Below are 22,566 nucleotides of genomic sequence, written 5' to 3' on the forward strand. Positions count from 1 at the left end.
TGCTCTCTCTGTCTCCCTCCCATCTACACCCGCAAGCCAAGAGCCAAGCCGAGCATCAGTGATTCAGTTTGAAATCGCCAGGATGTTGATTCACTAAATCATAAATTAATGCGACTGTACCCATCGATTTGTAAATGATAACACTCAGTGAATCACTCAGAGGAAAGAAAAACAACAAACATGCCCTGTTACATTTCACACCTAAACGCATCTGTTTCCCTCTGATGGAGGACAAATATGCAAATAGATACAGCCTGAAATATTGATTTGAGAGGTAAATATGAATTATGGAGTAGAGGGAAAACATGTGCATGTGACAAACATTATGAGGAGCCCCGTGCATCACCTCTGTTTTCCCTCAACATCACGGTTTGTTCATGAAAAGGCCACTTCCATCCATCAACACCTCCACTTACTCTATCCATCATTCCTGTTCGTCCATCCATAATACCCCCTACACACACACACACATACACGTTAACAGGGGATGGATAAAGGGATCGAGAGTGTGTGTGTGTGTGTGTGTGTGTGTGTGAGTGGTGGCAGATTGGCTTCCAGGGCAGGAAGGAAGGAAGAAAGGGAGAGACAGCAAAGGCAGCAAGAGTGCAGAGGGAAGGGAAAAGGCTTAAAGTCAAGGATGTAAGAATAGAGGGAGATTAAAAGCAGGAAAAGGCAGGGGATGAGAAGAATGAGATATTTAATAGGGTAGAAATAGAGGGATCAAGACAAGTGTCAGATAATACTGCAGGAGTGTGTGCTCCTGCCGGTGAGAGCTGCACGCACACACCAGATGAAATCACATTTTAATTAAAGCCCGATCAATATAAACAAGGTGTACGGTCTTACTTGATGAAAGCACAAAGAGACAAATTCAAAGACAGTTACAGATGACAAACAACATGTGATGTCCTCGCACAACACGCAGACACTGCACATACAAAATATATAACAAGGATGCAGTGGAGGAACAAGTGGAAGTCGCGACACCACACTTGTACTCAAGTAAATGTGCAAAATTTTTAACAGCAACATCTACCTAAAAGCAAAATAAAATGCAGAAAGATCCCTTTCTAAATGTTACATTGCTATTCACACTATATGGACACTTCCTTTGGTACACCAATACAATCTCATCCAATCCAGAAGCAACAGTTTTGTCATAAAGTTGACTTTTATGATGCCTAAAATCATAGTTTTTGTTAATTCAACACGTGTTAGCATTGAGGTTATAGTTGTGACCGCATAACAACCAAAGGTGTTTCTCAAAGTCTGCCTACCTGTCATGTGTGTAAACAAGTAAGGACAAAAACATGGGAAACACCTCTTGATATAGTTTAGTCCAGTACAGCCACACCTTTATGACCTTCCTAAAGTTAGAATTAGTGACAGAGCAGTTGTATTGAGTTTCAACAGGTTGTACAGCTGTACCTAATAAAGTCGCCTCTGATTTATTGTTATTACAGTATTATAACTATATAACTGGAGAGAAGAATTTTAAAGGAATACTTCCCCTCCAAATAACCATTTGTATATGAATTACTCACCCCATGTTGTATTGAATTCATGAAGAAAACTTTTTTCTTGCAGGCCTTCGTGATGAACAGAGAACCCAAAATGGAGAAAAATCTTGATGAATTGAAATCATAGGGGCTCGCATTTAACAGCAAAACTATATCAAAACATCCATTTACAAACTCTCACAAAACTCTTGCAGTATAACCCAAGTCTCATTTATCCAGTCATACACTCAGTATTTCCCAAACAGACAGCTCGTTCCATCAACAAAACCGAACTAAAAGTGAAACTTATCTTTGCTCTCTTCTCAGCCAGACTCCCTCCTTTACCTTGCTGAACACTGGAGTTGCTGGTCTACTGCCGTCTCTGTCACTTAGTCAATTAAGCCCCATTTCCACCAAAAACTTTAGGTATGGTACCTTTGGAACCAAAAGTAACCCTTCAGACATGGTACCTAGACCCTAAGGTTTCCACCGCAAACAGTACTCTTAAATGTGGGCTGGGTTGTTGTCACTCACTGCTCCATCCAGCACTCACTGTATTTCCTCATTATCGGTGACACAGATGAAGTCTGCACCTCGTTTATCGTCCACAGAACGAGGCTGCACGCAGACATTTTCAGAGCAAATTTGAACAGACTGCAGTGAGAGTCTCTATCCATTAGGGGTGGGGGAAAAATGGATTTTTAGATGCATCAAGATTCTGTCTTGAATGATGCGAGCATCGATTTGGAAAACTCTTAATCGATTTTAATTTTATTTTTATATTTATTTTTCAAATTACTGTAACTCCTCGACCATTCATGCTATCGACGTAATTCCAATGGATTCTGAAAGCAGAGAAGCGGAGCTTTCCAGTGATATATGGTAGTGATGTCATTACTTGTGGAGGAGGGGAGGGAAGTGGGCACAACAGGAGGAGAGTGCAAGTTGGAGTGATTTAGCAGTGTTTTGGTGAGTTTTAGTGGAGTTAGGGTGTCGTTTTCTTTGTAAATAATATTTAGTGTTGTAAATAATAGTATTTGTGTTTTTTTGAGAGCTTTTGAAGTTTTTTATGCCGTGTTTTCATCATGTTTTCACCATAGTTCCTAGTTTTGCCATAGTTCGTCTTTTTTGCAATAGTTCGTGTTTTTATAGTTCATAGATAGTTATAGTCAGTTATAGTTTTGTAAATACTGGAGGAGAAATCTCGAGGAGGTCAACAAGGGACAGGAGAGTCCCGATGAGATTTGTGGATGAGGAGGATGGACTGGAGGAGACTGGTGGAGTGTAATCATCTCAACCACAGTGAGTAATACAGTTTGTATGCACTGGATATGTATTCCCAACTTTATTACAAAAATGTTTTTCAATATCTAGTGTAAATTTTCTTATTGGCTCGTCTTATAATCGAGAATCGTTTTATAATCGAAATCATTGCCCTCGGAATCGGAATTGAATCGAATCGTGAGGTGCCTAGAGATGCCCACCCCTACTCTCCATGGGTTTTGAAAAATAGCAGGTTTGTGCATTCAGTCCTTCTCAGGCAAACTCAGGGGTTTAGTGTTGCTGCAGCCCACACGAAAGATGCTCCGCGATGCTTTCTTTTTCACCAAGCAAGGAATGGAATTTATGTCATTCACATATCCCGCTCGAAATTAATATATATACAGTACAGGCCAAAAGTTTGGACACACCTTCTCATTCAATGCGTTTTCTTTATTTTCATGACTATTTACATTGTAGATTCTCACTGAAGGCATCAAAACTATGAATGAACACATGTGGAGTTATGTACTTAACAAAAAAAGGTGAAATAACTGAAAACATGTTTTATATTCTACTTTCTTCAAAATAGCCACCCTTTGCTCTGATTACTGCTTTGCACACTCTTGGCATTCTCTCCATGAGCTTCAAGAGGTAGTCACCTGAAATGGTTTCCACTTCACAGGTGTGCCTTATCAGGGTTAATTAGTGGAATTTCTTGCTTTATCAATGCGGTTGGGACCATCAGTTGTGTTGTGCAGAAGTCAGGTTAATACACAGCCGACAGCCCTATTGGACAACTGTTAAAATTCATATTATGGCAAGAACCAATCAGCTAACTAAAGAAAAACGAGTGGCCATCATTACTTTAAGAAATTAAGGTCAGTCAGTCCGGAAAATTGCAAAAACTTTAAATGTGTCCCCAAGTGGAGTCGCAAAAACCATCAAGCGCTACAACGAAACTGGCACACATGAGGACCGACCCAGGAAAGGAAGACCAAGAGTCACCTCTGCTTCTGAGGATAAGTTCATCCGAGTCACCAGCCTCAGAAATGGCAAGTTAACAGCAGCTCAGATCAGAAACCAGATGAATGCCACACAGAGTTCTAGCAGCAGACCCATCTCTAGAACAACTGTTAAGAGGAGACTGCGCCAATCAGGCCTTCATGGTCAAATAGCTGCTAGGAAACCACTGCTAAGGAGAGGCAACAAGCAGAAGAGATTTGTTTGGGCCAAGAAACACAAGGAATGGACATTAGACCAGTGGAAATCTGTGCTTTGGTCTGATGAGTCCAAATTTGAGATCTTTGGTTCCAACCGCCGTGTCTTTGTGAGACGCAGAAAAGGTGAACGGATGGATTCCACATGCCTGGTTCCCACTGTGAAGCATGGAGGAGGAGGTGTGATGGTGTGGGGGTGTTTTGCTGGTGACACTGTTGGGGATTTATTCAAAATTGAAGGCACACTGAACCAGCATGGCTACCACAGCATCCTGCAGCGACATGCCATCCCATCCGGTTTGCGTTTAGTTGGACGATCATTTATTTTTCAACAGGACAAGGACCCCAAACACACCTCCAGGCTGTGTAAGGGCTATTTGACCAAGAAGGAGAGTGATGGAGTGCTGCGGCAGATGACCTGGCCTCCACAGTCACCGGACCTGAACCCAATCGAGATGGTTTGGGGTGAGCTGGACCGCAGAGTGAAGGCAAAGGGGCCAACAAGTGCTAAACACCTCTGGGAACTCCTTCAAGACTGTTGGAAAACCATTTCAGGTGACTACCTCTTGAAGCTCATGGAGAGAATGCCAAGAGTGTGCAAAGCAGTAATCAGAGCAAAGGGTGGCTATTTTGAAGAAACTAGAATATAAAACATGTTTTCAGTTATTTCACCTTTTTTTGTTAAGTACATAACTCCACATGTGTTCATTCATAGTTTTGATGCCTTCAGTGAGAATCTACAATGTAAATAGTCATGAAAATAAAGAAAACGCATTGAATGAGAAGGTGTGTCCAAACTTTTGGCCTGTACTGTACATATATACACACTTGAAGATCCACTCATCACTAAGTGTATGTCATATAAAATCTAAAGTAATGGTCAAAGTTGTCACAGTGAAATTTAAGGTGGGCTGATTGATTCATGTCGTCAATATCAACAACACTGAGTAACATTACATGATAACGTTCCACCTAAAACGTTGCTGGCAGTCGGTCCAGTGAATCAAGTTGTTTTGGGGGTGTTTTCCTCCAACAACAGCTGCTGGCAGAGGCAGCAAAACATCCTTTCATTTTTTAGTTACAGTTTACTAATATATGTCAAACTTGCCACGGTATGAACAGTAGTTAAGCCTTAAAATGAGCAACAACTCAGCCCTGAGCAGAGTGACAGTTAGCTGTTCACAGCTCCACCTTTTAGTACCAGATCTGTGTTCTAGGTACCCCAACAGAGGGGCTGACCAAAAATGGGGAAGGTATCGAACAGTTCCATTGGTACCATCCACAACTTTTCACAGTGGAAACAGAAAAAAAGTGTACCAAACTGAACTGTACCGTACTGCTTGGTGGAAATGGGGCTTTAGTGTTGTTGTGTGACTTAGGTGTTTTTAAGGGTTAGTTTAGATTCACCAGTCACACAATAACACAAACTAACTGAATAAGACAGAGACAGAGCATCGGTTCCTGTGTTTGGCATGGTAAAGTTACTCGCCCCTTTTACACTGCCAGATTTTCTGCGAATGTTGGGCCATTTTGCCGGCAAGCTGTGAGCGTTTAGACACACAGAGCTGGATTGGCGAGTTGATCTGAGGTGCCCAATTTTCCACCTCGTATGGTAGTCATATTGGCGGAACCCTCTTAGTTTAAAAAGACAGAGGCGGCGTTCCACAATGGAAGGGGCTGTTGATGACTTGTGGGAGGAGCTGTTGATGACGCTGCATGTGCGAGCCACTGGCAGTGGATAAACAGGAAACAGCTGATAGCAGGAATTAGCGAGCAGCTAGTAGCAAGAAGGAAACACAAACCTGACAGACACTGTAAAGATGATCAACTGGGGAGACAAAGAATTGCACGCTCTTCTTGCCCTCGCAAACAAAGAGGCCATTAACCGTCAGATGACAGGAATGGTGAAGAATGTCCGACTTACGAGAGAATCGCCGAAGGACTGACTAGCCGCAGCTTCCCTCCCACGTCACTGTTTACGTCACACGCTGAGCTACACGTTTTGTTACTTGCTCACGCCCCCCATTGTCCTGAAAAAGGCACATTCTGTATAAATAAAAGTAGGTAGGCGTCATTTTGTCGCACTCCCCGATTTTGATTTTATACTGCCAATGCTGAAAGAAGACTGATTGGGCTTTCCTGCAAATTTGCACAACTATCTAAAAGGGGCTACTGTTTTTTGTCAATGGAGTCTGGCTTTTAAGAGAGCATAGATGAGTTTCACGGTTAGTTCAGTTTCCCATTGGGAGGGACTGTCTTTGTGGGAAGTACTGAGCATACCATCGGATAATGAGACCTGGATTATTATGCACGAGTTGTGTCAGAGTTTTAAAACTGATGTTTTGATGAAGTTTTGCTATTGTTAAACATGTTCGACTGTGACTTCAATTCATCAAGAATTTGCTTGGATTCTCCATTCACTGTGGAGGCATGCAAGAAAAACAATGTTTTCTTAACGTTCCACAGGGGGAGTAATTGATATATAAATGCTCATTTGGGGGGTGAGGAATTCCTTTATTTTTTTTTTAACTTTTTATTTATGCTGTGCAGTTCATACATTTGTCTTTTCACAAATAAGCATTTCACATTTCTCTTTAACTTTGTATGAATTTAAGCAAAGAAAAAAAAACGATGAATTCTTTTAATGTTGTTGCTGGTTAAGGTAGAACTTAATCATACATCTTTATATACTGTCTGGTCATATATAACGCCTGTGTATTTGAATCTAAATGAATAAATGTAATGGAGAGAGCACTAAATACTGCATTCAGATAATAATGTTGTGTGTCAACAGGAAGTTGCTGGATGCTCGGATCAACTCATCACTGGCTGATGGCCTGAGCTTTCAGATTTAAAAGCTGCTACCCCGAGGACACAACATGTAAAAATGTCACTGTCAACTAAGAGCAAAGTTACAGTTTTGCTCCAAGGGTGAAAACATTTCAAATCTTCTCTTTGCCAAAAAATGAACATAATGTCTAATAGAGTTGCAATTGCCTCTGCAGATGATGATGATGCATATGTCAGGTTTTACAGCCAAGTTTTCAGGAGTCGATTTGGAGAATAGACACGCTGTCCTTTTATATCAAGCCAGTCATCCGTAATAATGTTTCTGCAAATGTGGCAACTGCTCCAAATATGGGCCACTTTTTGTCTGCTGATAGTGAATAATGAACGAGGCGTGATTGTTAGGAAGCCATATGGGAAGATTTAGCTGGAAAGATTTAGTTTGGTGAGTAAAAAAAATCTGCTATCTGCTTGTGTGAAAATCTGCTCATGAATGCATGAATATGTGTTTTTTCTTTTTTTTTTTTCACAACAGCGAGAGAGACAGAATGGACAGCAGTGGGGAGTCACGCGTTCACCCTGCCTACACACACACATGCTCACACATACACAGAGAAACACACACATATGTACGCACATACATCCTGGACATGCACCAACTGTGGGCAGAGAGAATGGTTGATGATAGGAAGAGGTCTCTGTGGACTCTAGTGGCATCTACACAGTGTGCAGCCCCGTGGAGTGTGACCATTTCCTGCTACACACACACAGCTCTTCCTCACTGCTACTGCCTGTGTTATGCCTATAGAAATTTACAGGCTATCAAAGTCATTTCTTCCTATCTTCACTGCACCCTACTTCATCTTTAACCCTAAACCATATCTATCCATCTCGCTCCCCCCTCTGATCTATAAATTTGTCTCTAGGCATACGGCCTTCACCAGTACACATTTATCTGCCCATCTCTCCCTATAAATCTCTGCGAACATATCAGCCTAGTGTTCTTGTCGTTTCAAACGCTGTTCCCAACTTGTTCCAATCTCAAATCTCCATCCTTCTCTATCTCCCTGCGGTCTCTGACAGGCCCGTTTCCACACACTGACAGAAATGTTTCTCCTTCAAGTAATCATTTCAAAGTCTGTCTGTAGAGCAGAGAGAAGGAGCCAGAGGTTGGAGAGTGTGTGTACGTGTGTGTGTGTATTTGTGTACAACATTGCAGCCGAATTGCCTGGTGTTTCCCTGCAGGCATCGGCGGGAATGGCTGCAGACTGTTTTACAGGACCCCTGTCACACTTTTGAAGAAAGAGAGGATAAGAGACGGAAGAGAGAAGAAAAACTGCAAGAGTAGGAGGTAGGACGGCAGAGCATCAGGGGCAAGGAAAAAAAAAAAAAAACAAAGCGGCGAAGGCAGAGATGGAAACATATTTGGCAATGAAAGATAAAGAAGGAGAAGGAGGAAACACACCAGGAAAGCTTCCAGCTGGAGATTAGAGTGCGATGCAGAGAGCAAAAGAAAGAGAAAGAAGAGAGTAACAAGAGCCAGGAGAGTGGGCGAGCGGCAACGCAAGAAAGAAAAGGCAGAGGAGAGAGCGAGTGGGACACACAAACACTAAATTTCCAGAGAAGAGGATGGAGGAACAAAGAGAGAGAAACTGGGAGAGAAAATGAAACTCTAAAGATCTTTATTAAGATTAAACCGCCGTGTGGAAGCTTCCAAAAATCAGCTCAGCTCTCCAGAGCACATTCAGACCAACCTCAGCGCTAATGTGCAGGCCTGCCACATAAAAACTCACCCTTACCTCCTAAAAGGTTCACACTAACGGTTATAGATTATGAATCTATCATGCAGCTGTATGACACTGTCTTGTCGGCACACAAGGCCTCGGCAATTACTCACCAGGAGCAGTGTGGCTTTGGACAGGGAAGAACATGTCTATTAGGAAAATCAATACTAATATCTGCTGCTGTCCAAATGACTTCTCACACAGACACTCGTCTGTATCTTTATTAGTGCATGCATGCTGAGCCTCCTGCTGGCTCCCATCACATTATGAAAAAGGGAATAATTAAAGGAGCGTCCGCTATTGATCTGTCATCATCTAGGAAGAGAGGGAGACGAGAAAAAGAGGGGTGGAGGGGCAAAGTAGGGACAAAGATAAATGGAGAGAGTGAGAAATAGTGATGCAAGAGAGGTGGGAGGGGGGGTGGGGGTGGAGTGAGAGAAAGCAAAGAGATAAAGTTTGAATGGGAGATAGAGAGTGATTAAAGAGGGAATCAATGAGAGAAACTAAAGAGACACAGGGAGAGAACGACTGGGCGAAGGGAATAGAGTTGTCTTCCTCTTCGACACGGTTTCTGCTTTCACTGTTATTCTCAAAACTAACTACTCTGACATGAGGCGCCTTAGTAAACACACACATAATGTTAGACGGAGGGAGCTGCAGGAAAATACTCTTCCTGATTCAGTAGGTTGTTGAAAAGGGTTTTTTCCTGCAGGATTTTAAAAAGAGGAACAGAAAAGCTAAGGGGTCGAGTTCCAGCATTACTAGGTAGTTTATGTTGCAACACATTCTCACTCCAACCTCTCTGCATACTTGCCACTTAGTCGTGGACTTTCCACGTCTACATATGACGTGCAAGGTATCCTGAATGTGTCGGATGTCAGGGTTCTGGGATGCTGTGTCAAATTCAGCCTGTTACCTGCATAGTTTGTATACAGACTCTTTCAAAATAATCGTACTACATCAGTACTACATCACAAACAGACATTTTTTCCTTCAACAACAAACGTACATGGTTACATTGAACCAACACACGCACGTTAGGGCCGTAACGGTACATGTATTTGTATCGAACCGTTCGGTACGCGACTTTCGGTTCGGCACGACCCTGTACCGAATTATTGGGCGCAGGATATTATTTTATTTTATTTTGTTTTATTTTAATTCCGTTTTTGCGAGCCAAACCATTTAAAATATCTAGTTCTCCGACGGACATAATTGAGTGACGGACCGAGTCCGACCGTAAATCTCCGCTTTCACTTTGTGCAGCGCATTCTCGCATTTTGACAACATGGCAAATGAGCCTGACGAACCTGAAGACCCACCCGCAAACCTTAAGTCCTCCATTTGGGAACACTTTGGTTTCAGGGTAAAATACGAAGATGGAAATAAACAAGTTGACAAGACAAAAGCAGTGTGCCGACACTGCAGAACAGCGGTCGGGTATGTACTTGGAAACACGTCTAACATGCTAACGCATCTAAAGCGACACCACCCGAGTTTGAACGTTAACCGGCACGACTAGAAAAAGCAATCTGGTGCAAACTACGATATCGTCGTCATTTAAAAAGAAAGCGTTCCCTGACCATCGCGCTAAAGAAATAATCAAGGCCATTGGAGTTGAGTAAAATTGTTTAAGCTGCACTTTAGATATAAGCATGTTTTGTTTACTGCACTTTAACAAAGTGGGAAAGCTAAGTAAGTTCCTAGTAAAACTGAATCTGAGCAGGCTTTAAAGCTGACCAGCTGCACTATACTTTTTATTTTAATTGAGTAAAATTGTTTAAGCAGAAATTTATATTTATATTTTTCATTCAAACAATGTGTTAAAAAAACCAGCAGGATTTTATTTTTCACTTTTATATTTCTATTTTCATTCAATGTGAAAAAGCAGGATTTTATATATATTTGTTTCATTCAAAAAATGCGTAAAAAGAGTTAACTGCTGTGGTGGTATGTTTTAATAAGGTTACCAATAAGTAAAAGATATTTAATAGTTGTCTATTTTTTTCATTACTGTACCGAAAAAAAACGAACCGTGACTTGTGTACCGAGGTACGTACTGAACCGTGATTTTTGTGTACCGTTACACCCCTAACGCACGTGGTTAGGTTTAGGCAACAAAAGCACGTCGTTAGGTTTATAAACAAATAAGAGGGTTTGGCTTATATGGGAAGTGAACACCGCCCTCTCTGGTGAAAGTCAGTCATTGCTGGACCCACCCACCACTGCTCGCACCCATCATACTCCAGCCTTCTGCCCCCTTAACTGATGTTGTTGTCTGGCCGCGTTTCCCCCTGATGCTGCCAAGTGCTGTTTAGGGTTACAGGAGAAACCAAACGTTTTTTCAGCTTCAATCTGTGACTTTACAGTTAACATAACTTTTCAGACACACATAATTGTGTTGTCCTGTTAAACTAACATTGTCTATTAATGTTACAGACGGGCATGACTGACTAAGTTTTCTGCTTAGCTCCCACATTAATGTTAGAAGTTATATTTTAGTTTGATGCTGGCGACACCAGCTGCTCAGCTGCTAGTGAGGGGAGGGGCTGTACCTGCCGTCTGCAGCGTGCTGTGTTCACTTCACTAAATATTTCCAAAGAGTGCTTTTTCCTTTATCATTTTTGACCAAAACTGGCTGCTCTGATCCTCCTGCAGCCGCGCTGGCCATATTACAGTAACAGAAATGTGTGCATGCATGCAGAGAGACGACAACAAGCCGGGTTGCAGCGAGGGCTCTGTGCCTGCCAGACGCTGCCTGCACAGCGCGTCCATTGGACCCATCGCACGCAGCCGACAGGCGCTGAGGTGGCGTGCACTGTTAGTATCGATACTTTTGTAAATTAGTATTGTATCCGGATACAGCGTTTGAGTATCGATACTTTTCAGAGGATGGATGGATTGACGGATGGAGATATTAATAGTCAATTAATCAATTAGTCAGTCAAGAGAAAATGAATTATCAACTAGCTGAACACTTCACTGGTTTTATCAAGGATATTGTTGCTAAATGTGACAGTAAACTTTATGTCTTAGAGTTTAACAGTTGGTTAATACAACAGTTCATATGAAATCCTAATGATATGCATTGTGTCTTTAACATAAAGTTAAGTAATTAACATAAAGTTACGGATGTTACAGTAGGTTTAGGCAAGTTAAATTACTGTGGTTAGGTTTGAGAAAAGAAACATGGTGAGGACGTACCTTAAAATGACTCCAATTTGATTTGATCCATTTTTTGACGACATAATTGATGTGCTCACATTCAGTGGTGCTGTTCTGGATTAGTTGGAAAGGTGGATGGGCCAGAACTTGATACCACAGAGATCGCCACTGCACAGGCGTTTAATACAGTCACCAGTGCCAGAAGGCAGCGGCCGTATCTGGGATATTTTGGCTGCAAATTTCTACACTGGAAGTAAGTGGAGACCCGTCGTCCAACTTGTATTCAGTCTCTGACCGCAGCTCTAAAGTGCAACAACTGTAAACTGAAAAACATTTGTTGATTGTCAACTTCCAAATTTTATATTTCTTTGTTGCTTCATTTTACACATGCAGAGATGAATATGAATCTATCATGTGCATGACACAACTGTGAACCATGAGTCACTGACCTGATGCTCATAAGGGCACAGGGATACTCCATGCATTATTTACAGCAAAACCACAAGCGCATACACACACACACACACCCTTAGAGTCGATGACGCACTGTTTTCAGTCACTGTGTTATTTCCAGTGTCACGTTGTTGTGCAACACAAACAGCGGTGCAGTGAAACAAACAGAAACACTACAAACTGTCTGAATGTCAGCGATGATAAATGACCCCCATTTCTTTCTTTTTTTTCTTACACATTCACTTGAGTTTTTTATCTAGCAGATAATTGAGGCTGTTCATCTTTTCTCTGTCCTTCATTCACACAGCAAAATGTTTTTTATCTCTCAGAGGTCACAAACCAAACTTCAAGATTCAAGTCTCCTCAGTTACAGCTTGTTCATCAATAGTTAAAAAAAATGTCTGTGTAACATTAGTGAAATCGTTATCTCCTGTTCTTTTGCTGCCCCACTTAAAAGTTAAAAAATAGATGTTTTTTCATCAGGCATGAAAGCATTCCTGTAGGGCTTAATTAGTGTAATGAACATGTAGATAGAAATGACTAATTTGTTGTGTTTACATAACCTCCACCTCCTCATTTTTATATTACACAGATACTGTACAGGCTGGAATGGGAATGTAAGATAAATTAAATTAAAATATGAAATTTGCTCCATATTCAAAAAAGGTGTTACTCTCAGAGTGAGTCTGAGGAAGTGTTTTTATTCATGTTGTTCTTTTGTTTCACTCAACATTAATTATTTGCTCAGGGGACAGCATACTCACTCTTGATGTCCAGTAGCTGCTGAAAAGAGAGAGTTTTAATTTTAGTTTGTCATCATGTATGTCATGGTGTAATCTCCTACTTTGGCAATATCCAGAGTTTACTCTATACAAGACTCATTTCAGCTGTCGCATTAATTCAGTTCAAGCGATGTGCGTCATCACTGTCATAACTGCGCATACAGGCTAGGCCATATAGTCAGAGCTAAGTAGCTATCTATATTCATCATCTGCATTTCTCTCATTGGCTCCAGTATTACAAAGGCCTGAAGGCAAGCACAGGGCTGAGCTGTCTACGGAGATAAATTGCATGGAAAATGTTGTTTATCTTTGAAGAAGTGAGTCAAAGCATTTGCCTGCAAATATTATGCAAATAAAGTATCTTTATTTATACAGTATATTGATATTTTTATTTAATAAAATGCTCCGACGTGGGTTTAATTTGCAACACTGAAAGATCAAACGCTGACAGAGGATCTTAAACGACGGGCAGATTTTTTTCTAAATGGAAACGATGCTTCCTGTGAAGATCCACTACAGACTGGAGTGTCGAGAAATGTGAGATACAGTATGAGGTTGTAATATCAAAATTCCATCATTACACACGCAGTCACACAATAACACACACATGCTTCGGGCATGGGATTAGCCAGAAACCAGTTTTCACGTTGCCATGTGCCTAATAAAGCTCTTTTGCCGTCCTAATTGGCCCTTTTGGTGCACTTCTTTTGATGTGCGGGGATGAGAGAGAGGGGTGGAAACTGTAAAGCCTATTAAAGAAACAAGGCTCCTCTCCTCTCAGCTCCTTGGCCCTGAAGCAAATGGAAACATTGAACCAAACGCACTTGTTCTCCAGACGACCCGCATACACTCGCACATGCACAAACACACGTATATTTACATATATTCTGCAAGGCCCCCAAACTAAAACTCCACATGAAAGCAGTCGGAGTGATCTTAGAGTAGGACAAGGCTATCTGCAAAAACTCAAGACACGAAGAGATGTGAGGGTTCAAGCGAAAGAGACAGACGGAGAGAGATAGAAACCCTGAGATTAACAGCAAAGTGAGACGAGTAGCCATAGATCAAGGAGAGAGCGGCTCGGGGAGCAGAGGAAGGAAAACTTGAAGGGAGGAACACATAAAAGACAAAATGAGGAGGTGAAATGAGGTGAAAGCGAGCAAGACAAAGAGAGAGAGGGTGAAAATTCACTTGACAGAGCGAGGGAGTGCAGAGAAATGAAAGTGGAGGCAAAAACAAATGGAGCGAACGGACAGGGAGATGAATGTGTCGGCAAGGTGCAGGTTTTGTAGTTTATAACATACCCTCTGGGAAATATTTCACAGGAGCACAGTAGTTTGTGCACAGTGACAGTGGATATATTTTCTTTTCTTTTTTTGTGTGCTTCAGGTGACACCAGAAACACATAGATAAATTTTTTAATGGCAACCTATGGCCATATGAACTGAGCAGGACGCTGGCTAATATCTCAAGTGAGAAAGCTATGACTTTATGCAGGCCACAGCATCAGTTTGCCTTCTTTCAATAAGCCACACGAAAAACAAAAACACCTGCTTTAGTTTGTACAGCATCTCTCTTGAATTCATTTCAGTCAATTCATCACTATAAAAAGCTCTGAATAGGACTGTAAATGGACTGCATTTGTTTAGAGCTTTTATACCAGAGCACTGCGCAGAGTGCCTCTCATTCCTAATGCACAGCACAGGCATGGATATGGAGAGCAATTGGTTTAGTGTCTTGCTCAAGGATACACTGAACTGTAGGAAGCATGGGGGATCAAACCACCAACCTTGCCATTAACAGCCAACCTGCTCGACCTCCGGAGCCACAAGAGGATTAAATCCAAGGTGTGCACTGCTCACCTATCACTCTGGAACAAATGTTCTCAACATTTTTGATGAGTGTCCCCTTAGAATAAAACATTATCTACTAATGACCCCTCATCACAGCTTTAATTCAGTGTTACAGCCCACTAGGGACTTTCCCTTCAAGTGTTTTACATTTCAGCCGTTTTTAGGGGGCTGAAGAGATCAACTATGCACTAGTTTACAAACAAAAGCAGTGATTACAAGGATACCTGGTGGTCAGGTGATTAAGATGTAAATAATCCAACAAGGACTCCAACCCATTCAACCCATTCCTACCCTCAGGAGTGTTTTCTAAATGAGTGTCCCTACTGGTTGCAGGAGATCAAGCAGTCCGACTGGTAGGAGGCCCTTGGGCAGACCCAGAACACGCTGGAGGGACTACATATCTCATCTGGCCTGGAAACACCTTGGGGTTCCCCAGAAGGAGCTGGAAAGTATTGCTGGCGAAAGGGATATCTGGGGTGCTTTGCACAGCTGCAGTTTGGTTAGGTTAAGAAAAGATCATAGTTTGAGTTATAATAAGTATATTTGATACGTAGTTTAAATGTTGAACGTTACATAAGCTAACTTACGAACGTAACGCAAAATAACTCAACACTGACTTTGGTTTTCCATGGGGCACAAACAGTGGTCTCCTGGGTCGATGTCGCTTGATGTTTGACCCATCCTGACCAGATTTGTTGCTTCCTTCTTTGCTCCCATCATCATTACTGTGGCCACTAGAGGTCACCACGTAACAATAAACATATATATGGATCGTAAAAGGTTGTTTTCACAAATGACCGATGGGGTTGTCTTCTGAGGGGGAGGGCAGTCTTATATAATCTCAACGTGGGGGACCTTTGCTGCATGCCATCTCACTCTCTCCTCAGGTCTGTATGTCTTGTAATAAACAAATCAGCATGGGCTAAAATATATATTTGATTCTTTTCTATCCCATTAATCATGTCATGAACCTCTTGAGACATTCATTTATCTTGAGACGCCCAAGTTGGGAGGCACTGTTGTAAATAGCTCCTGCCTCTCTCTCAAGGCATCACACCGGTTTGTTGTCTGCATTTATGAAGACGTCTTGTGCAGCAGAGCATTCACTTTGCCACAGGTCTGAAAGCATAAGCTCCACAACAGTCCAGATAGAAGTCAGCTCCCAGTCAGGGTAAGAATGACAATAACTCAGGATCTCTGTACACCTGTTTTATCTGTGATAAATGGTTACATATTTATTGTTTAATCATCTTATGTAACTGTACTGTATAATATACTACTGAGGAGGCCTGTTCGCTGCTGTTGACTCAAGTCCCAAGTCTTATACTAACAGGTCCTAAATCAAGTCCAAAGCTAAACGTTGTGTCTTGAGTCCTAAGTTGGCATGCACCACTGCATTTCTACTGACGTAGTACATTTGCTTTGAAAGAGACTATATGCAAAGTGTAAATCTCCTGTGAAAACGGAAGTGTATTTTGAAAAGACACAATGCATGTAACAGGCAGAAGTTGACATGGCATCCCAGATGTCAACAACAGATGCACCAAGGCTACCTTGCACGTCATATGTTGACGCAGAAAGTCTACGACTAGGCGGTGATTTGTGACGAGGTCGAAGTGAGAACGTGTTGAAGTTCGGAGTTTATTTGATCCATCCATCTGCCCTCCCAGCTGCCCTATGCAGACTTTCTTGCATTTTAAACTACAGCATTTGCTCAGACTGTCAAAAACTGCTGCCACCCGGTGCGTCTTACACTGCTTCTGTGTGTCGGTATCTGATGCCAAGGGCCACTGCCCAAGCGTCAGTGTTTGATGAGTTGAGATTAAGAGCAGGTTGCTGGAACATGTCCAGTTGTGTATAAAAGCTTAACTGATGATTTTTCATGATAGAAAATGTAGCCATTTTTTATAGTCATTTCCCCAGCTGCAATGTTGGTGCAGAGACACCATGATGCATCAGACCTGGAAACACTGACCGATCAGAGTAGACCAGGCTTTTTCAGGAGGGGAGCTTAAAGAGACAAGCGCTAAAATGAGCATTTGAGACAGGGGTGAATACAGGTGTTCCAGCACAGTTAGTACGAGGAAAATAAAGTGTTTTTTGAACATTAAAGCATGTAAACATGTTCTGGTACAAACCTAAGATATGAGTATGAACCTGAAAATGAGCAGACGAGGCCGCCTTTAAAGACACGATTGGCTGCACACAATTTTTTTCTGCATTATTTATAATCTTTGCGCTTCTGGGAGGATATCAAGTCACTCCAGGTCAGGAGTCGCAAGGGTTAAGCCCAAGAGAAATCATGTCATACTGCAAGTCTTTTTGATTTTGCCTTGTCACATCTAGAGTGATCACATTCATGAGTTTGACTCATGTGTGTCATGCCTCTGCCTTGCGCAAAGTCACACTGCATTTTAGAAAATAATTTTTTACCCTGACAAAGTTCTGTATCCTCAGCAAGTTAACTTTGGCTCAGTTGGTTGCTGCCTCATGTTGGGTGGTGATCAAGGATGGGCCAACCTTCCATGCAAAATGAATCCTGCCCTGCTTTCATTAGGACACTTTTTATAAACACAGCAGCAGATGGTGAAACACACACACATTCGCTGACACTCACACTGCAGCCCCCTGAGGAGCAACCTCGCCTCCTCTCAACTTTTCTCAATTTTTCACTCCCACTTTTACTCATTTATCGGCCTCCTCCTCTCACCCTAACAGCACATACTTCAAAGTGGCTGCTGTTTGGAGGTTATCCTAACTAGAGTAGAGCCTTTCCCGCGCAAAAAAAAATAGCTAAAAATACATCTCAGCTGCTTCGTAAGCATTGTTGCTTTCCCCAACTAGTAAATGGGTTAGAGGACAACACGGCTGACACGTGTTCTCTCTGTGGATCTTGCTATAGTTTTCATATTTTAGGGCTCCACCTTGAAACTGTGCCTCGTGTATCGGTTCAGCATGGATCTAAAGTATCTGAGCTGTTGCTGTGCACTGAAATGAGGCGTAGGTCGGGAATTAAAATAAACACCCCACGCAGGATGCTATATGTGCCTGTATTTCACAAACACATTTATAGGGTCTCTACAGTGTTTTATAGCTATTTTGAATACTCTGTGTGATGTTTGACAGGTATAACACTGAAAATACAGACAGCTGAGAGGCATTTTTCTTACACAACATTCACAGCCCATAATTTACATCACTTACATCGCCTCCGCAGCTTTTGTCAAAGCATATGTAACACACAACCTGTTTTACATGATCTCATTGTGGGTTAGGGATTTCTGCATTATTTTCCTCCTCTTTCCCTGCATGTGACAGCGCAGGGGAAAACAAGCTCTGACTCCTGTTTTCTGTCCCTTCAGTCTGTGGGATGCAGCTATGTGTCTGATGGTGATAGCCATCAGGTTTGAGGTCAACAGACAGGACAGACCATGGCCAAAGGCTGACGGATTACACCACACTGATTTACTGCGCACAAACACACACACACACACACGGCTGCCACAGCCGCCAGACAACATACACAATTATACGCCTACATTTTAGGAGTGAATTATGTGCATAAATATTTTCATGGACAAAGGTGCAGTTACTTATTTATGGCTATAGGCACACACATATTAGTATGCATGCATCAATGCATAATAAATATTACATAAATGATGAATAATAAATATTTTCATGAACAAAGCTGTACACTTTTATGTATGTGAGCGCACACACACACACATTAGCATGCATGCATCAAGTGTCAGTGCCAGTTTCCTCCTGTCAAACAAACAAGGCAGACAGGAAGCAGGTTGGTCTGGAGAGGGGTAAATACCATCACCTTTTATAGACATCCCCAGTGGCACAGCTGCACACACACACACACACACACACACACACACACACACACACACACATAGGAATACACACATGTATTCCTAAATCCACAGGGCAGATGGCCTGGAGATTGCATCATAAACCAATAATGAATGACATTTTTTTTTCTCACCAACTTTACATCGCTGCTCAGAATACTGTACGTTCAGCTCATTCCCATAATGCACTTCCTGTGCAATATTCATGACTCTGAGAGCAAACGTACATGACTCCATCATTAAGGCTCAAACAACATGACAGGTGCTCCTCTCATATGACAGCCGCATGCATGCGAACACACACACACACACACACACACACACACACACAGAAACCTGATCATTTGAAAAAATAAATTCTTACCTTTGTGGTAGTTCACCTGCTTGGTTTGCATGGAAAAGGTTCCCATCACAAGACCCATGTTGACTTCTGGCCGCAGACAGGTTGTGTTCTTGCGCCTCTGTGTGTGTATGTGTGTGTCTGGCTGCCTATAATCAAGGTGTGCTGGTGAGAGTGCGTACAGTACAGTAGGTGTGTGTGTGCTGTAATTAAGTTAGTCCATCAGCCAGCTGTATGTGTAGAAGTACAGATATCACTTCTCATGCTGCCTCACACCCACACTGCTCTGCTGCTTCTGCTCGAGGGTGTGTGCGTGTGTCTGTGTGAGTGAGTGAGTGAGTGAGTGAGAAAGAGAGAGAGAAGATGTGTGTGTGTGTGTGTGTGTTTAAAAGATAGAGAGTGTGTGAATGAAATAGAGGGCGCACATGCACTCTGAAGCTACCTTTGTCTAACGCTGTCACTAAGGCTGCCTATTTTACATCTCTTCTATATATCTCTCTCTACCATGCAGACCCTCCCTTTTTCCTCTCTCCCTCAGTGTGTCGCCCGCCACCGGACTGTCATTCCATCAATTCCTCTGTGGCTCTTTATGTATCTGCCTCTCTCTGTCTCTGCTTCTCTCTGCTCCCTCTTCCCCTTCTATTCGTCTCAGTCGCTTTCTTTGTCTGTCTGGTGGGGAAAGAGGGATTGCACACTGTTGCACAGGAAGAGACAGAGACGGAGAGAGGGAGAGCAGAGGGGTGTGCGAGAGGAGTCTAGGGGAGGACAAAACTCAAGGGAGAGTGCGAGAGAGAGAAGGGGAAGAGGAATGAGAAAGCTGAGAGGAGGAAGAGCAGGAAAGGGGGAGGAGAAGAGAAAGAAGAGACAGAGACAAATTAGGAGGATTCAAAAAACGGCGGGGGAGGCAAAGTGAGAGGGTGAGGGGTGGGAGGGAAGGGGGTGAAATAGAGAGATAGAGAGGGATGGAGAGTGCAAGAGGTGAGGGGGAGATAAGGGAGGGCTAGACTGATCCATCCCGCTTTGCTATTCAGCAGGCAAACGGTCTGACTGTGGAGAGTGCATTTGCTGCTTTATCTCTACATGCACGAGTCTGACAGGTGGTGTGTGTCTACTTGTGTGTCTGCTTGTGTGTCTGTGTGTGTGCGTAATTATTCTGCTAGCGGGTGGGACACGGACAAAGCCCTGTACATCTGACACCACTACATTTGCAGAAACACTGCCTCGCATATGTCAGCGCCGGCATCAGCGCGCTGTATCAGACATGTTTTTGCTCTCGGCTCGCTGATGTATCCATCACAGGAATGCACAACAAGGCCACACACCCTCTACGACAATACAAACAGGGGGAATGACGCCAGTCAACAGCACAGTCCACCTCACACATGTACTCCTCTGTCAATCACACTTAACCCCTTGCTGCCCCCCATGTAACACCAAGCTGTTGAGATTGGCGGGCTCTGCCGCCGCCAAATCGACTGCAGCCCCTATTAAGATTCCTCACGTGGCCTTAGTTAAGAAAACAATTTACAGCCGAGCCATCGGCGTGGCTGAGCTGAGGCCATCAAGGCCAATGATAAAGCCATTAGGCCATGGCATTCATTAAAAGCTACTGGCTGCAGCAGCTTGCACGCTGAGGATCAATGCAGAGTAAAAACAAGAGTGAAGGAGGTGTGGAGTGGACGAGAGAGCAAAAATTTGAAAAGAGAAGAGAAGCAGAGAGGGGTAGATAGACAAAGAAGTGGAAAAAGGAGCACTGCAGGGTAAGGGTAATGATGAGAGACATTTTTTGGGTATGCAAGAGCTCACCCCACACCTCCTCTTTCTCCTTTTCTAGCTGTGCAGACAGAGGCAGATCTGACAGCAGCCTCTAATCAAAATCAAACAATAACAACCGCATTTCACACACAACCACACAGGCACACATGCAAACACCCACGAGTAAGAGTGGCAATATATCAACAGAGAGAAACAGGTTTTTAAATACACACCACAGCAGCGACACACAGACAGACACGCTGATTAAATTCTGAAAGCTCGGCTGAACAGACGAGATAAGGAGCGTGATTTGCTGTAGTGATGATGTTTAACTTCAGTGAAGGGGTTACGTACACATCTAACAGTGGAGAGAAAGCCTTTGGTTGATCAAACACGTTGAAAATCCACTGGATAAACTGAAAAAGCACCACAGTGGAAAAGCTGAAAAAACAGGCTTTTCTGATCAGTTGTTTTCTAAATACTAAATTTTCAAACAGCCCAGAATGAACATATTTGAAGAGGACAGAAAGCAATCAGTGAGTAAATACAATAGAACAGCTTCTCAGTGGACCATTTGGTGAGATTGGCTTGTCAACTGGAAAAGAACTGTATTAAAGTTGCTCAAAAACCCCAAAACCCAGGTGGCACTGGAAGAAAACAAACCTCCTACAACACTAAATTGTTCTCGGAGTTACACACATAAATACATCATTCTTATCACTTTAATTTTAGGATAAGGAGACAAGTGGATCTGTAATTAAGTCCTCTGTTTCCAGACTAGCCTCAAAATTGGGTGGAAATTGTCTAAAAGCAAAAATTTCAGACATACTGTTTGACCAAGGAGATTCCAGAGACTATAACCCACGAGCTCCTTCAGCAAATGGAGTCGACTAAAATACAGAACTAAATATCTATGGTAATAATTTGGATCTCTGCTTACAGATAGTAAACCCAAGAGAAGAAGACTTGGCAGGTACACTTCTAGAGATCAAGGTCCTAACTAGAACCTTTTTGATACGATACAAACTTTTACAAAGGTTCCAATTGCAACCCTTTCAGAGGTTTCTACCTTGAACCCAACATTAAGGGGTGTGCCTGGAACCATTTATGAAAGGTTCCACCCTGAACCCCCAATAACAGGTTCTACAAAGAATTCTTCTATGGTGCAATTTTCCACCCAAAACCCTCTCTGGGGCTTTCTCTTTCCACCCTCTAAGTGTGCTAACAAGGACCCACCCAGTAGGGTTCTACCAAGGCACCCTTTATATTCCAAGGGTGTTACCTAGAACCCAGGGGGCTCTAAAAATAGTAACTGACTACATTAACCAATAGCCTACCCATAGATTTCTCTCCTACTAATCATGGTTTTAGTAACAAGTTAGCCTGGGACAAAGAGAACCACATCCAGCAGCCTAAAGCCTCGTTTCCACCAAACATTTTTAGTATGGTACCTTTGGAATGAAAAGTAACCCTTCAAACATATACCTAGAACGGTTCCATTGGTACCATCCACAATTTTTCACAGTGGAAATGGAAAAAAAACGAACTGAACTGAACTGTACAGTGCTGTACTGCTCGGTGGAAACGGGACTCTAGGCTTCATGAGGCTCTTACCAGGGCCGGAACTAATTTGGTCCAGCGCAACCCACAACACTCATGGTTCACGGTCATCTTTTGTAGGGGGTGGAGATTTAACGAAATTGCTACGACATCAGCCTTTACTCTTTCAGTGTTGCAGAGGAGCTGGATGAAAAGGGATTCTTAATGGAACCCTTAGCCTTCCAAAGAATCCTCCTAAAAACCCT

The 22,566-nt window shown here is 42.6% G+C and overlaps 1 protein-coding gene across 2 annotated transcripts in view; it reads right to left on the reverse strand.

Moving 5' to 3' along the window:
• The window catches only part of kcnip1a (Kv channel interacting protein 1 a), a 61,918-nt gene that overhangs the window by 22,773 nt on the left and 16,579 nt on the right, over window positions 1-22,566 (reverse strand). The window contains exon 1 of one of the 2 annotated variants that reach the window (XM_033633479.2): window positions 19,031-19,677. The exons of the other annotated variant lie outside the window; for it this stretch is intronic. Within the exon in view, the coding sequence (XP_033489370.1) occupies window positions 19,031-19,088 (58 nt within the window). The 5' untranslated portion in view covers window positions 19,089-19,677. Of the gene's footprint in view, window positions 1-19,030; window positions 19,678-22,566 lie in introns of those variants that run through there. 2 annotated transcript variants of the gene reach the window in all.

The sequence above is a fragment of the Epinephelus lanceolatus genome, chromosome 7 (assembly GCF_041903045.1).
Source record: "Epinephelus lanceolatus isolate andai-2023 chromosome 7, ASM4190304v1, whole genome shotgun sequence".
Taxonomy (NCBI): domain Eukaryota; kingdom Metazoa; phylum Chordata; class Actinopteri; order Perciformes; family Serranidae; genus Epinephelus; species Epinephelus lanceolatus.